We start from the raw sequence: 14,265 nt of genomic DNA, 5'->3' as shown, positions 1-14,265 counted from the left end.
CGTGACCTTTTAAAAGCGTTAAGTTGGGAGTTAAGCCTTCATACAGTTTATTTGGCCCTGACGTCTCTACATTCTCTCTTGAATCAAACTCCGTCAGTTGGATGGTGGATGTTTTTTCGTGCAGGGAGTTGGGGAACTATATCTTTTATAGACCATTTAGCACAGTGCTAGATGAAGTACATGGTATTGAACCTTCATATTTCGTATTCTTTACCATGCAGTTAAAAAATTGCACATATTTTTTATGCAGTGCTCACATGCAGCCTTATCGGAGTTAAAATACTGAAGTTAATCATAGCCTTCTTTCCTTCTGCTGCTTCTCTGCTGTATTGAAACCATAAATTTCTAAAACCTTATACTGGTTATTAGATACAGCCCTATGGTCCCATATAGGCATTTTTAAGGAAGATTAATATTTGATATTTCCGTGTGCCAGGCAGTGAGCAAAGCACCTGCATTGTTTAGTTCTTACAACCCAGTGAGGTGGATACTATTTCCTACTTTTACAGTTGGGAAATCTGATCTTCAGAGAGGTTAAGTACCTTGAACAAAGCCACACAGTAAGCCTTGAACCCAGTGTGATTTGACACCGAAATATATAGTCATGACTTGTTGTGCTATACAGCCTCTTGAATAAAACCCCCAGAGCAGGTACTATTTCCAGCCAGGAAATAAGCGTTGAGAGTACCTGAGTCAGGTGGTGCCACATTTCTTAGTTGTTGGCCGTGGGTAGGTTCCTTAACCTCTTCCTGTCTTAATTTTCTTATCTTTAAAATGGATAAATGATAGCTACCTAAGCAGTTATCATTAGGATTAAATTAGGTAATTAGGAAGTACACAGGCACACAGTAGGTGCTCTTGTTTTTTTTCTGTAGTACTGGATGTTTTAAAAGTTTTAAACAAAGCATTCGTATTCCATTCTTGTGTCTTTGCTTAGTGATTAAACATAATTTCATGTTTAACATCATCATCATGGGCTTTGCTTATCAGCCTTACAGCAGGAAGTTAAAACTAAGATTTCATAGCTCAAGGATCCTTGAGGATCTTATGGGGGAAAGAGATGGTTAAGTTTTGGATTGTTACTGTTTTGACACATTGTATTTCAAATCGCTGTTTTTAAAATGTGTATGTCAGGACAGGGTTATGCTGCAGTAACAAATAACTCCTAAAACTCACTGCTTAAAACAACAAAGATCTCCTTTATGTTTCTGCTCCATGATCACATTGGGTTGGCGGGAGCTCAGCTCTGTGTTGTCAGACTCGCTGTCTAGAACAGTGCCTGTCTCATGGCAGAGGAACAAGAGCACTGGGGGGATCTGGCTTTGATAACTAAATGCTCCACCCTGGAACCGATGCCTGTTTCTTCCACTCACAGGTAATTAGCCAGAACTGGTCACGCATTCTAGCTAAACACAGGAAGGGAGAAAGAACAGTCCTAAAGGAGCCTAGAAGAGAGAACTGGAATAATTGGGGAACAGCCTCAGTAGCAACCACATGTATTAATTGAATTAACTCAGTAAGGCAAAATGAATGAGACATGGTCCATGCCCTAAAGAATTTATAAACGGGCAGACTTGTACTATATACAGCAAAACCCTTTTAGAGCCTGATGTTGTACTTGAATTGTACCTGGAAATGTTGCTTTAAAACACAGTTCACTGAATTTTTTCACTCTTTTTTGATAAAGGTACAGTGATTTGTTTTTCCCTGTGTTTTTCACGGGAAAGCCCAGATAGTGGCAAAATGATGTGTCCTACATCTAATTAAAAGTTAGTAGGTAATCTTCTGCAGTGGCCTTCAGCTTGATTAGATTAGTTGAGATTTTGTTGAGTTTAGATTAGTGCTGTATTAAGCCATAACTTTTGAAGTGTCTTTTTCCTTTGAAGGTAGTAAAAGGTAGTGAAATGTGCCTTTTTTTTTTTTCTTTTTCAGCACATGGATTAATTGATGGACATTGGGTTTATGGAGCTACCTTTTTGTGACCCGCTCTTCCTACAGTTTCTAAGAAGAAAAAGGGGCCCCTGAATCAAAGAAGATGCCTCGGACTAAACAGATTCATCCCAGAAACCTAAGAGGTAGGGCTCTGCATTAGATAGAAGTAGGGTTTACAATCAACCTTTAATCAAGTATCTCATTGGTGGCAGGAATGGCAGCTTGTTAGATGGTGACCCTGCTCCATGGTCCGGCGGCTCGAGGACCCCTGTTCTGTTTCTGTGGTTCACTTCCTCTTGCCCTGCACAATTTCTGTCTCTCAGGAGATGCTTTGTAAATATTTGTTGAATGAATTAATTGAATCTGACAAAACTACAGTGCCTTCCCAAGCATTAGTGTGGGTATTGAAGTCTGAGATTCACTGTCTCTTAACAGGCACCTTGTTTAGAGTGAGGAAGCTGAAATAAATGGTTGGATATTCTTTGCCAACTGGAGCACCATGAATTAGTTTTTTTCACCCCTCCCCCATACTTCTTTTGAGATTTATTTTTGTACCAGTCTATACATTAGATTAACAAGAAGTGAAGACAATTGTAGTCGACGTTAACTCAGACCATTGTTTGCAGAACTACTCAGGAAATAGGTATACTGATTTATTTTCCATAGGGAAGCAATTGGTCAAAAATGTGTATGTATATAATATACATTTCACCTAAAACAAAAACACATGAGCATTTCCTCTTAAATGTGAAGAGATATTTTAATATTAGGGAAGTCAGCTTTTTTTAGCTTATTGTTTTAAAAGATTTGTATTATTCTAATGTGCTTTATCCACTGGAAACGGTAATTATCTTTTATATTTAACTTAATGGATAAAAGTGCGTAGCAGTGTTAAGCAAAGAACTGTTAAAGCAAATAATTCCAAACTGAGTAAAGTATCTTACGAAATATTTACAATTACAGAAAAAATATTCTCAAGCACACGACTTAAGTCATTTAAGAAATGACTTAAAAATCAGACAAATTTAATTGAAAATGTTCCTTGGTGAAATAATTTTGCCAGTCCCCGTTAGGTGGTAAGTGAAAATGTGGCCAATTACGTGGCCTACTTGAATCTGCAAACAGTGCTCATTTCCTGCCTAAGCGTACTAGAACTCTCTGCTGGCACAGGTGGATGCCTCAGCCTGAGTTCAAATTGATGATTTTAGTACCAGTGTTCAATGAGATGAGGATTTAGATGGAGTGCATTAAGTGTCGTATGTCGAAGTCTGATTTTCAGGGTCACATAGAAAATGTTGGAAACTGACTGTATTTGCCTGTCTCTTTTACTAGAATCTGAGCCCCCGAAGTCGGACTTTCTCTCATTTACTTCTGTAGGCAATGCCTCCATGCTCACAGCCAGCTGAGGCGGGCATTTGCAGTCCTGGGCTCAGCTTTTATAATTCATCTGTCCAGAGAGGGTGCCCTGTTCCAATGGATCCACATGCTCTAAGGCAGCCTTGGGGCTGACGGGGGCCCTAGCCCAGCACAACTCCTGGCAGCTAATTAGGAGCCCAGATACTCACTGAAAGAATGAATGCATGATTGATCTGAAAGTATCATTCATTAGGTCATAAACATTAAATGTTTTTCATATTTAAAATATATCCTTTATTGTATTCTAGATAACATGGCTATCCAGAGAAATGCAGATTTTTAGGCCATAGACTTTTCCTTTCTGTATCAAATAAATGTACAACTCAGCAGGTATTTGTTTTTTGTTTTTGTGAATTTATTTATTTATATTTATTTTTGGCTGCGTTGGGTCTTCGTTGCTGTGCGTGGGGTTTCTCTAGTTGCAGAGGGCAGGGGCTACTCTTCGCTGCGGTGCGTGGGCTTCTCATTGCAGTGGCTTCTCTTGTTGCGGAGCACGGGCTCTAGGCATGTGGGCTTCAGTAGTTGCGGCACGTGGACCCAGTAGTTGTGGCTCGCGGGCTCTAGAGCGCAGGCTTAGTAGTTGTGGCCCACGGGCTTAGTTGCTCCGCGGCATGTGGGATCTTCCCAGACCAGGGCTCGAACCCGTGTCCCCTGCGTTGGCAGGTGGATTCCCAGTCACCGTGCCACCAGGGAAGTCCAGCAGGTATTTGTTGAACGCCCTCCTGTGCTGCCGTTCCAGGTGGCAGTGATGAAATGATAATCAGACATGGACGCTCCAAAGAGAAGGTAGTGAGGGAAGAGCAGACGTTTAGAGATGACACTGGAGTTTGGGGATCATGTTACATTCCAATTTTGCAGGGGCTGGTTCGGAGAGGGGCAGGGTGGGAAGGAAAGATAACATCTGAACTGGGGTCTTAAGGCTGAGAGATTACCCAGGAAGCTGACAAGACAGGATGAGTGCATTTCATCCTGGGGTAGGAGCTTGTGAAGCAACTTGGGGAATCCAAGCTCCTCTAAGTTACCATCCTTGACCAGAGCATCAGAAGCTCTACTCAGGGGGGAGACGAGGGAGGGAGGGAGGAGATTGGAGTGGGAGAATTGGGAGGAGTCAGATTATAAAGATCACGAAGTCTGGGTCTAAATTTAGTATGCAAAGTGAAAAGTTTTAATAGGAAAACTTGCTTGTTTTCTGAAATTAAGATGTTTTGAAAGTTTTCAAAGAGAACTTGTGATAACTTGGGTTTTGGCCCATTGGTGAGAGTCTAAAAAGTTGCTTGACTAAGGCCGTTATGCACTCTCAGCCACTAAGGAAAGGATCAAAGTAGATTAGCACAAGATGACAAAAGTGACTTTGCTAAGGCCATGTGGGCGGATGGGCAGATTCGCCAGGCACAGGGGAGGGGGGACTTCATGGAAGGGGTGGTGTCTGAGCCAGTTAGCTCACTCAGCTGAGAAGGGTGAGGGCCAAGCTGTTCCCACTGGGAAAACCCGAGTAAGCAAAGGACAAAGGCAAGAACACCTTTACAGTTTCCTCCTTCCTCCTAAAGATGTGTGAAGACTCTGTCCCTAGGCACAGTTTGGGGGTTAAAGTAAGCAGGGAAACAACAGGTACTAAAATGAATTTTTTACCATTTACTGTTGTCCCTTGAACAGCAAATTTTGAACTTCACAGGTCCATGTATATGTGGAATTTTTTCAGCCACAGGTTGGGTGAATCCTCAGAAGCTCAACCCCTGGATACGGAGGGCCAACTGCCTTAGGCCGTTTTATTTAAGGGACTTGGGCGTCCGTGGATGTTGGTACCCATCGGGGTCCAGAACCAATGCCCCGTGGATACCGAGGGACGACTGTATTTTGTATCTCAGTTGTGTGATACAGCTGGAATATCACGTTTGCTTGGCTTTACCTTGTGACCCACTGCTTTGTCTTGTAGAAGAGCTGTCTCATAAAGTTAGCTCTGCCGTGGGGAGAGACGCAGTCAGGAGACCAGCTCATCGCTGCTCCTCTGTGTGCCGTCATCTTAGGGGTTTCCATTAAACACGTTGCCTCTTTTTAGTCTTCCTTAGAAAATAGCCTGTGAAGAATTTGTCTTCTGCTTGGTCATCAAGTCAATAATTAAAGCTTTATACTTAAATCTGAAATCATATGTTTATTATGCTTCCATGGCATGTGCAAGGATTGGGGGAACATATGTATACACGCACGTGTGTGTGTGTGTGTGTGTATTCATGTGTTAAAGTATTATACAAGTGTAGAAAAATACATACAGGGCTCTATCATGGAGAAGCATACAAAGTTAGTACGGATTTAAATTAGGCACGCAGGCTGTGCTCCCATGAGGAGGCGGAGTTTACACCTCTCTGATGCTGGAGGTTCTTGAATGGAAAAGCATGAGAGGAACTGGTATGTTAAGGGCAGGACATGAATTTGGGGCATAACTGAGTCAGAGTTAGATCTGATGGGTGACTTGTACCGTTTGTGAGACTGAGGTTTGCTGAGTTCTGGTCTCTTCACCTTGGCCACATAAACCACCTTTGTCTTTGGTGCCCACTTGCACACTGTGGGTGGGTAACGTCTAACAGTGACATTTCCTTTGTGAGGTTGAATAGGAATTTCTGAAGGTTCCCCAGAGGGGGGCTCTTGGCCACCGTACGGCAAGCTCCAGGGCCAGCTCCACGTGTGGTCTTGATGCGCGTGCAGCAGGGTGGCACCTTCCTCCCCAGCAGTCATTCCTTACCCGTCGCCTCCTTCCCAGGTCTTTGCAGGGACCCTTGGGTAACATGGAATGGAGGAACTGGGGACTTGTAGGGGTTCCATCTGTCATTTTAAGATAAAGGGCTGTTTTTGTGCTTTGCCATTCGTCACTGTGAAAGTTTCAAAGCTTTGGAAGAAAAGAAAATGGGTGTTACCTATTTTTGGTTGTATTTGGGCCTAGGGTTTCAAAGATTTCATCGACTTTAGGATTGGAAATCAGTGTGGAAAATACTAAGTATTAACCTTTGCAGAATGTATTTTGAGAATTTGGTGTGGCTGTTTTTCATTTTTATTGGTTGAGTGCATTTGGCCCTGAACACATTGTGAAAGACGAGAGCTCTTTTCCCCTCTGAGAGCCAGCTTTATTATAATGTGAGAAGTAACACTTGGGAGGGTGACCAGAGCATAGCCGAGATCCACAGGTGGGGTCTGTGGATGCCCATCGCCTTAGAAGATAAGGTCCAAAGCCGTGAATTTAGCTGGGACACACTTGCCTCGCTCTGGCCTTCTTGTCCTGTGAATCTGATGGATAGTCATTTGCCGTTTCAGGAGCTCAGCGTGCAAACCCAGCATTTCTGTGTTGCTCTTCTTTCTGGAAAGTATCTCTCCCCCCTCCTCACTTCTACTCTGTTTTCTTACTCTGTGTGGGACGTGTGTCTGCCAAAGAAGATTTCACCACTTCTTTGACTTTTTTCCCCTTTCCTCCTCTCTTCTCCCCCTGTACGCTGCCCCGCCTGCCCCCGTATACAGTGGGCTTCTGTTGCTTGTGTCTACAGGTGCCTTATTGTACTTTGTAATTGCATCATGATTATTCTACAGATCTGTCATCTTAGCTGGATATAAATTATGTCAGAAGAGACTGTTTTAGTCTTCTGTCCGTGCTCAACAAAATAACATTCGTGTTAGCTTTTTAGCCAGCTAGAGGGTTAAAGATGATTTGTACTTATGAAATTTGTTTACGTTTTTGAACCTTAAGTAGCAAATGCTTCTTATGATATTTGGTCGTCTCTGATTAAGTAACCTATTCTAATATAAAGTTTGAATCGCCTTAAACAGATAAACCAGGTAGTTATTATTAACTTTTGTTTTATGTGAGGTTTTGCTGTTGGATTCCTAGAGTTTATCCCTTTGGTACATTTAGTTAATATAATGGTAAAAAGTTGGGCTTTAAGCTGTCATGGACTAGCTGTGTGGCCTTGGGCAAGCTGGGAGTGTTGGTTTCCTCGTGGTAAAATAGAGACAATGTGTGAAGATTAGATGATGTGGCAAGTGTAGGCAGTTGGGACAGTGCCCGACACTGGATAGACACTCAATCCAGAGACCTGTTTGTTACTTTTGGTAAAAAACTGGTTTTATGTCCAACTCTTGAGTTACATGTTCTTTGCAAACAGAGGACACCGAGGAATACCTATGTGAAGCCTCTAACTGCATTTTGGTAACTGCATAAAGGAAGCTGCCTCTGTGCTCAGCATTGTTTACTGATGTACCGCCTCCTGGTCCTGACTCCTCAAGGCTTGGGATTTGGGAGGGAGAGGTCAGTGCAGACAGTCATCTGGGGAGGAAAATTCTTAGCCAGTGTGCTGCCGCTCACTCTTTCAAACCTTGCCTCATATTTTGACAGTGTTGAATGAAGTAAAACATGTTATTTGTTCTGTCTGCATGGAGTTCTCAGGAAACTGATTGTGAGGTCTTCTATTCTATTATAATTGAACTGTTGTTAAAAATGTTGACATCACTGTCACGTGGGATAGAAGTGACGTGCTCTGGTCATCGCTATATGGTACCGTCTCTCCATCCCCTGGCCCCTCCTGTGTGAGACCACAGGAACCCAGCTGGGATTTCGGAAGTAATCTCATTAATCGAATATTTTCATTTGCTATCAGTGTATGAACCTACTCCAGTGATTGTTTTGTAAAATCTTACTGTGAATATAATTTTATGTTTTCTTGTTATGTGGGGATTATCTTGTTGAGCTTATCTGTAGAATAGGTTTAATTTTGATGATTTTCAGATGGAATTCCAGCTGCTTATGCATTGCTTTTACATTTGAATGTTAGGTTAGCACAGCCTTAAGATTTGAGAAGTTAGAAATTTTGTTGGGAGAACCACCCCATGTCTTACAAAAAAAAAAATTCTATATATGACTAGCTAGAAATAAAATAAGTAATAAATTAAAATACAGTTTTGATGACAAAGGTGAAAAAGCAGTTGCAGTTATTAGGAACTATTGTGTAAGTAGCTGGTGTTATTTAGTTTGACAAGGATAAAAATAGAAGAAAAGACTTAATCCAGCAAAGCCTCCGTTGTTTTTTTTTTAATTCCAGATAATTATTTTTTGGCTCCTGTTGAGAGCTTATCTGATGCTTTTTGAATGCTTATTAACATTAACCAAATGCTTTTTTCTTTTTAAAAGCAAATACAAAATGTAATAATATGATTAATCAGAGTAATGACTTTATTTTAGAACATCTTTGCAGAAAATATGTTCTGATGAGGTATGATTTTATCTTACCATAGACTAGAAAAATACATAATATGCATAAAACCCCTGGTCACATACATAGGTGTTAAAGCTGCACATTTTAGAATGCAGTGTAACGTGAGTAAGTCTGGGCTAAAGTTGACTCTTGTGTTATCTGAAAAAATATTTTATAGATAAATTAAGTGCCTTAGTTTTTCATTTATATATTGAATTCTTTTAAAACATTTAAACAGTATTTTTTGCATATTAATAATGTGCAAATTACAAATGATGCAAAGCTGTTCTTGTAATGCACTGGGTGTTTGTAATACTGTTAGCTGTCTTTCACTATAGCACAAAAACTTATCACCAGTTAGGGTCCTTTCTTCTGAGTACTCAAATCGTCATGTTAGAAGGAAGTTCTTTTTGACCATTAGGCTTAAAGTTTATAGTTGGTGCAATATTGCATTAACTTTGACCTTTTTAAAAATAACTTTAAAATGAAGACTTTTCAGAAGGTTCTTAGACATTTTCTATAATGAATTTTGTTCTAGAAAACATTCTGAGGCTGTGCTGCTATGCAAAAGTATTCAAAAAATATACAGTGATCACAAAATAGTTGGCTACCGTGTAATTAGAAGAGCAGTCACAAAATGTGAGGCGGAACCATAGTAGTTTAAGAGTTATACCTGCTTAATTGATACAAAACTTGTTTTTTATTGTACTTAGGTGTTCATGTGTGTGTATTATTTGTGTGTGCTTATATAATTAGAGTATGAATTTGCTCAGACATATTTACAGGTTTGTATTTTGAAGTGTGCTTATTTATATGTGCTTATCTTCCAACTCTTTCAGATTCTCCAGTGAAGAAAAAGATAGTCAGCATGTAGCCGCTTAATGTTACATTATCCAAATAGAAGTTGATTAAACATATTGCTACAATGGGGCAGTGTTTGATAGTTTAAAAATCAATAAAAATGAACTGAGCTGCTACACAGGGACCTGGAGGGTGGTTTAACAGTGCCAAGGAGTTCTCTCTCCAGTTGCTAGTCTCTCATACGCTTCTCCAAGAGAATTATCCAAGTTTTACAGCTGGGAAGGACGGACCTTTGAGGTATTTAGTTCATCTTCCTCATTTTACAGATCAGAAAGTTGGGCAGAGACATTTATGGGAATTGATCTTGAGCAGCTCATTTGTGTCTTGTTCGAGATGACGTTTGTGGAATGGTCTTTAAAATCTTTTCTTATCATATTGCTTCCCACAGTTAACAGTTTGTTGCAGGCCAGTAGCAGGAGGGAGGTTGTGCCGTATCATTTTGATGATGATGAAAAGAGCTAACCTCTTCGCAGGTCTGTGTACTAGGCTGTCTTCAAAGAGCTTTTTACGTGTTTGTTTGTTTAATCCTTACAACCACGTGAGATGGCTGCTGTTACTGCTCGCATTTCATGGACATGGGACTGAGGCACAGAGAAGTTGCTGGTTGCCCGGAGTCCCACAGCTATGAGTTTCCATGCCTTTGCTCTTAGCTGTCATGGCTATGCTTGTTCATGTGGATAGCAGAAAGAGCTTTCCTGACTAGAGTAAGAGCTTAGAAATGCTCTCCATCCCAGTTACAAAATAAAGCTTGTCAAGCTTAGCACATAGAGCTGAGGTTACTCAGCAGGTCAGAATTTGAAGGACCTTTTTCCCCCCTCTAAGTCTTTAACTGTTGGAAATCCAATTTGGAGTTGTGTACGTAGACCGTAGTCCAAGTTGGATTTGCTATTGCAAACAATCAAGGGAATTTCCAAGCTCTTCAAGAGAGAAAGTATAGTTGTTCCATCGGAGATGTTTACTTACATGATTTGCTTGGTAAGATGTAGTTGAAAGTAAAGATGTCTTGCTTAAGGTGGAGAGTGGCAGTATTTAAAAGGGAGTTTCAGCATAAAGGTTGAAATTTCGGACATAAAGGTTTAGAAACTATTTCTGGGAAAATTAATGACAACATTAAAATTCTAAGTAAAATAAAGAACAAGACATTTTATATTTTTTTCTCATGCAGTAGGTACAGAAGAATATAGAAAAAATGTACTATTTTAGATATATGTGGACCTATATCCAGATTGCAGATGTAGGTAAAGGGCAAATGAAGAACCACTTTTAGGGGTGAGAGATCAGGGTTAGGAGATTTTATTAGTCTTTCATTTTAACAGTGAACAATAAACCTTGTTACCCTCCTTCAGAGAGTTTTAGAACACATGAAAAAGATCTAAGGGCAATATAAAGCAACACGTATATAATTTCAAATGAGTATGGTACAAGCAGTATGGAATTCTCAAAGGGAAAATGGAGCAAAAAAGAATCTGGGATAAAAGCAATCAGAATATACTTTTTTGGAGAAGTTAACTTTGTTCTCCTTGAAAACCTAAAGGAGGCAGAGATTTGAGACGGGTTTTAAAGAAGAGAAGGATAGATGGACAGAGAAAGTAAGTTTTGAGGCTTTTGCAGAAGAACGAATGAGGGGAAATGATACAGAAGTGGTTGTTGGTCTAGTTTGCCTGATTAGAGTGGATTTCTCACTGAACTTAAAACTTTAATGAAGAAGAGAGGAAACTTTTTAGATTTGATATGTGTAGTTCCAATTATTTATGATAATTGTACAATAACCAAGTTGAGTTCCTTTATACTAAGCTGAATATTTACAGAAGGCTAGGGACAATTTTATAACACTTTGAAATTAAAAAACAACCTCTCCATAGAGAGTCTTTAGAGCAGTGAGTCTCTTCTGTATGATGCTGTAACGGTGGATACGTGTCACTCCAGATTTGTCCAGACCCATAGATTGTGCACCAAGAGTGAGCCTTAATGTAAACTATGGACTCTGGGTGATGTGATGTGTATGTTTGTCATTTGTAACAAATGTACCAGCTGGTGGAGAATGATGCTGGTGGGGTAGCCTGAGCATGTGTGGGGATATATGCGAGATCTCTGTACATTCTGCTTAATTTTGCTGTGAACCTAAAACTGCTCCAAAAAAGTGTATTTAAAAAAAAAATCCAAAAACGCGTCCATCTAGGTCCGTATGAGTTGTTGATATCCAGGAGATAGGGTGATAGGTTAAAATATCCAGGAGATAGGGTGATAAGTTAAAAGAATGAGTCTCTCTGTCTCTGTCTCTCTCTGTCTCTCTCTCTTCCCGCCTGCTTCTCTCTCTCTTTTATTTCAGAAAATTATCTTCATGCACACAAACAAACCAGCAAAAACTAATATGTGACCTCGAGCAAATAACTTGAATTTCGTGTCTTCATTGAGAACAGGGCATGGGAGTAGGCAGGGGTCGGGGGCAGGGTGATGTTGATCTGTAATTTCCTTTTTAGCTGTAAACAGCTGTTATTCCAGGCAGGGGTCAGCAAGCTACAGTCCATTGGTCAAATCCAGCCTTCCACCTGTTTTTGTAAACGTTTTTGCTGGAACAGAGCCATGCCCATTCATTTACATGTCGTCTGACTGCTTTCCTGCTAGGAAAGCGAGGGGCTGCAAATGGCTGAACAAGGCCTAGAATATTTACCATCTAACACTTTACAGGAAACGTTTGCTGACCCCTGTCCAGGAAATAGAGGAGAAGTAGATTATTTATTTATAAACCCCTTTCTGTTTGGGAGTAAGTCAGAAAGCTCCATCTTTCCGTAGAGTTCTGCTGTAGGAGTAAATCACAGGGGGACTCAGAGCTGCTGCATTAGCACGTCAGGGTCTGCCGCCTCCCATCTGTTTGGGAAGGAGCCCCTTTGCTTGTGGTTCTAAGGTGAAGAGAGCCTTCGAGGCTGAGTTGGTCTTGCCAGAAAAATTCTGTTGTTTCTGATGTTCTGATGCCAAGATCGTGGGTCCCCACCCAAAAGGCCTGGGTCGTCAGGGAGGGAGCCAGCTGCTCTGTCAGATAGAGCACTGTCCTTTCTCTGATCGTGTTGTTCCCGTAGTCACCACTATTTAACTCACAGAGTAGAAAAATACCATAAGCAACCATTTCCCATGCTGTACATCTTGTGAAGGACTGTTCTGCGGAGAAGCAGAGCTGCCTCTGAGAGGAGGGCCTCCTGAAAAATGGGCTTGAAAAGGCAGTCCTGCCCCTCGTGAGCGGACCTAAGGACGGGACAGGTCGTCTGAGCAATGGCTGTACTAACACGTGAGGCATTACACTCTGTGCTTGGGTGTTTGAGAACATGATTAATACCTGGTGGGTCTGAATTCTCAGTATTCCCTACAACACTTTCTTTAATCTCCAAGTGATTCTTTATTTCTGTTGGTTTGGGATAGTGAGTAGGATGAGGGTGAATAGAGGAAATGATATTTTTGTGTTCTGGTTTCATTTTACTTTATTTTGCCTAAGTTTAAATACTCTATGTTAAGGATAGGCTCGATTGAGTTCATAATAACTATTTGAGTAGTTTGAGAAATGCTTTTGAAAGCACTGTCAGTTCTCCACAAACACATTGGAACCTTAGTCTCTTTACTTTGGTACCGGCTGACGTTAGCACATGGCTCAAAAATGGTCTGAGAATCGGGAACTGTTAACGCGTTGCCTTTCTCGGTGAAAGGAAGAGCCTGTAGGGTCATGAAGTGACCCAGAAGCCTCTGTCTGGAGTTCTGCAGGCCCTGCTGTGATGTGTGGGACACACTGTGGAGTTCAACAGCTCTGGCCCGTCTTCTGGGAAATTTATAGTTGAAGACGTTTAAAGACCGTAATGGCTTACACATGCAAGTTCAGACAGCTGTGCAAACATCTGATGAGTGAATGTGTAAGTAATACTCAATTAACATACATAAGCAGATGTGTGACTATGTGACAAGGGTTAAATGCATCATTTGGCCTCTTATTTGTTGATAGTTTAAGTTGATTTGTTGTGTTTTGATGAAATTAAGGCCATATGAGTGACAAGTACATGCCTAGCATTCACACTAACATCCTGGACAAGGCAGAGTTTGCATTGTTTGTATTTGATGCTCTTTCATGGAGAGAGTGCCTTTGTCAGTCTCCAGACAGTAGTTTATAATTGCCTCAGTCAAACCACTATACAATATATATTTTTTTTACAGATTTGTTAAGATATAATTTACATGCAGTAAAATTCACCCACTGTAAGTTCAATGATATTTGGTACATTTATAGAGTTGTGCAACCCTGACCACAATCCAGTTATAGAACATGTCCATCCTACCCCCCAAATTTCCCTGAGCTTTTAGTAGTCAGTCCTCGCTTCCATTCCTGGCCCCAGGTAGCTCCTGGTCTGCTTTCTGGCTCTTTACGTTTGCCTTTTCTGGACATTTAATATGATGGGATCATGCAATTTACAGACTTTTATGTCTAGCTTCTTTCAACTAGCATGATGTGTTTGAATTTCCCATGTATCTGGTTTTTTGTTACCTTTTATTGCTAAGTAATATTCTGTTGTACGACTAGATCCCATTTGATTTACCCATTCACCAGTTGGTTTTCATTTTTTAGTTATTGTGAATAATGTTGCTGTAAGCAGTCATCCCCAAGTCTGCAGTTAGCTGGAGTTTCTCTAAATGCCACTTAGGTCAAGTTGGTAACATGTTTTACCTGATACAATTATCTCCAATTCCAGCTCTCTTAGGGTTGCTGTTTGCGTAGTATATCTTTCCCTGTCCTTTTACTTTGAACCTTTCTTTGGCTTGTTGAACCTAAGGTATGTCTCTTGTGGAC

At 40.7% G+C, this 14,265-nt stretch overlaps 1 protein-coding gene across 5 annotated transcripts in view; it reads left to right on the top strand.

Moving 5' to 3' along the window:
* HIVEP1 (HIVEP zinc finger 1) overlaps positions 1–14,265 on the top strand; it is a 142,672-nt gene that overhangs the window by 5,384 nt on the left and 123,023 nt on the right. For all 5 annotated transcript variants that reach the window (XM_082638220.1, XM_082638223.1, XM_082638221.1 and 2 more), the window contains exon 2: positions 1,933–2,075. In XM_082638220.1, coding sequence (XP_082494346.1) covers positions 2,036–2,075 — 40 coding nt within the window. In that variant the 5' untranslated portion in view covers positions 1,933–2,035. The remainder of the gene's footprint in view (positions 1–1,932; positions 2,076–14,265) is intronic.

This window comes from Mesoplodon mirus (assembly GCF_964341445.2).
Source record: "Mesoplodon mirus genome assembly, chromosome: 12".
Classification (NCBI taxonomy): Eukaryota; Metazoa; Chordata; class Mammalia; order Artiodactyla; family Ziphiidae; genus Mesoplodon; species Mesoplodon mirus.
The sequence above is the reverse complement of the archived record's forward strand: the minus strand, read 5'-3'. Positions and strand labels throughout refer to the sequence as shown.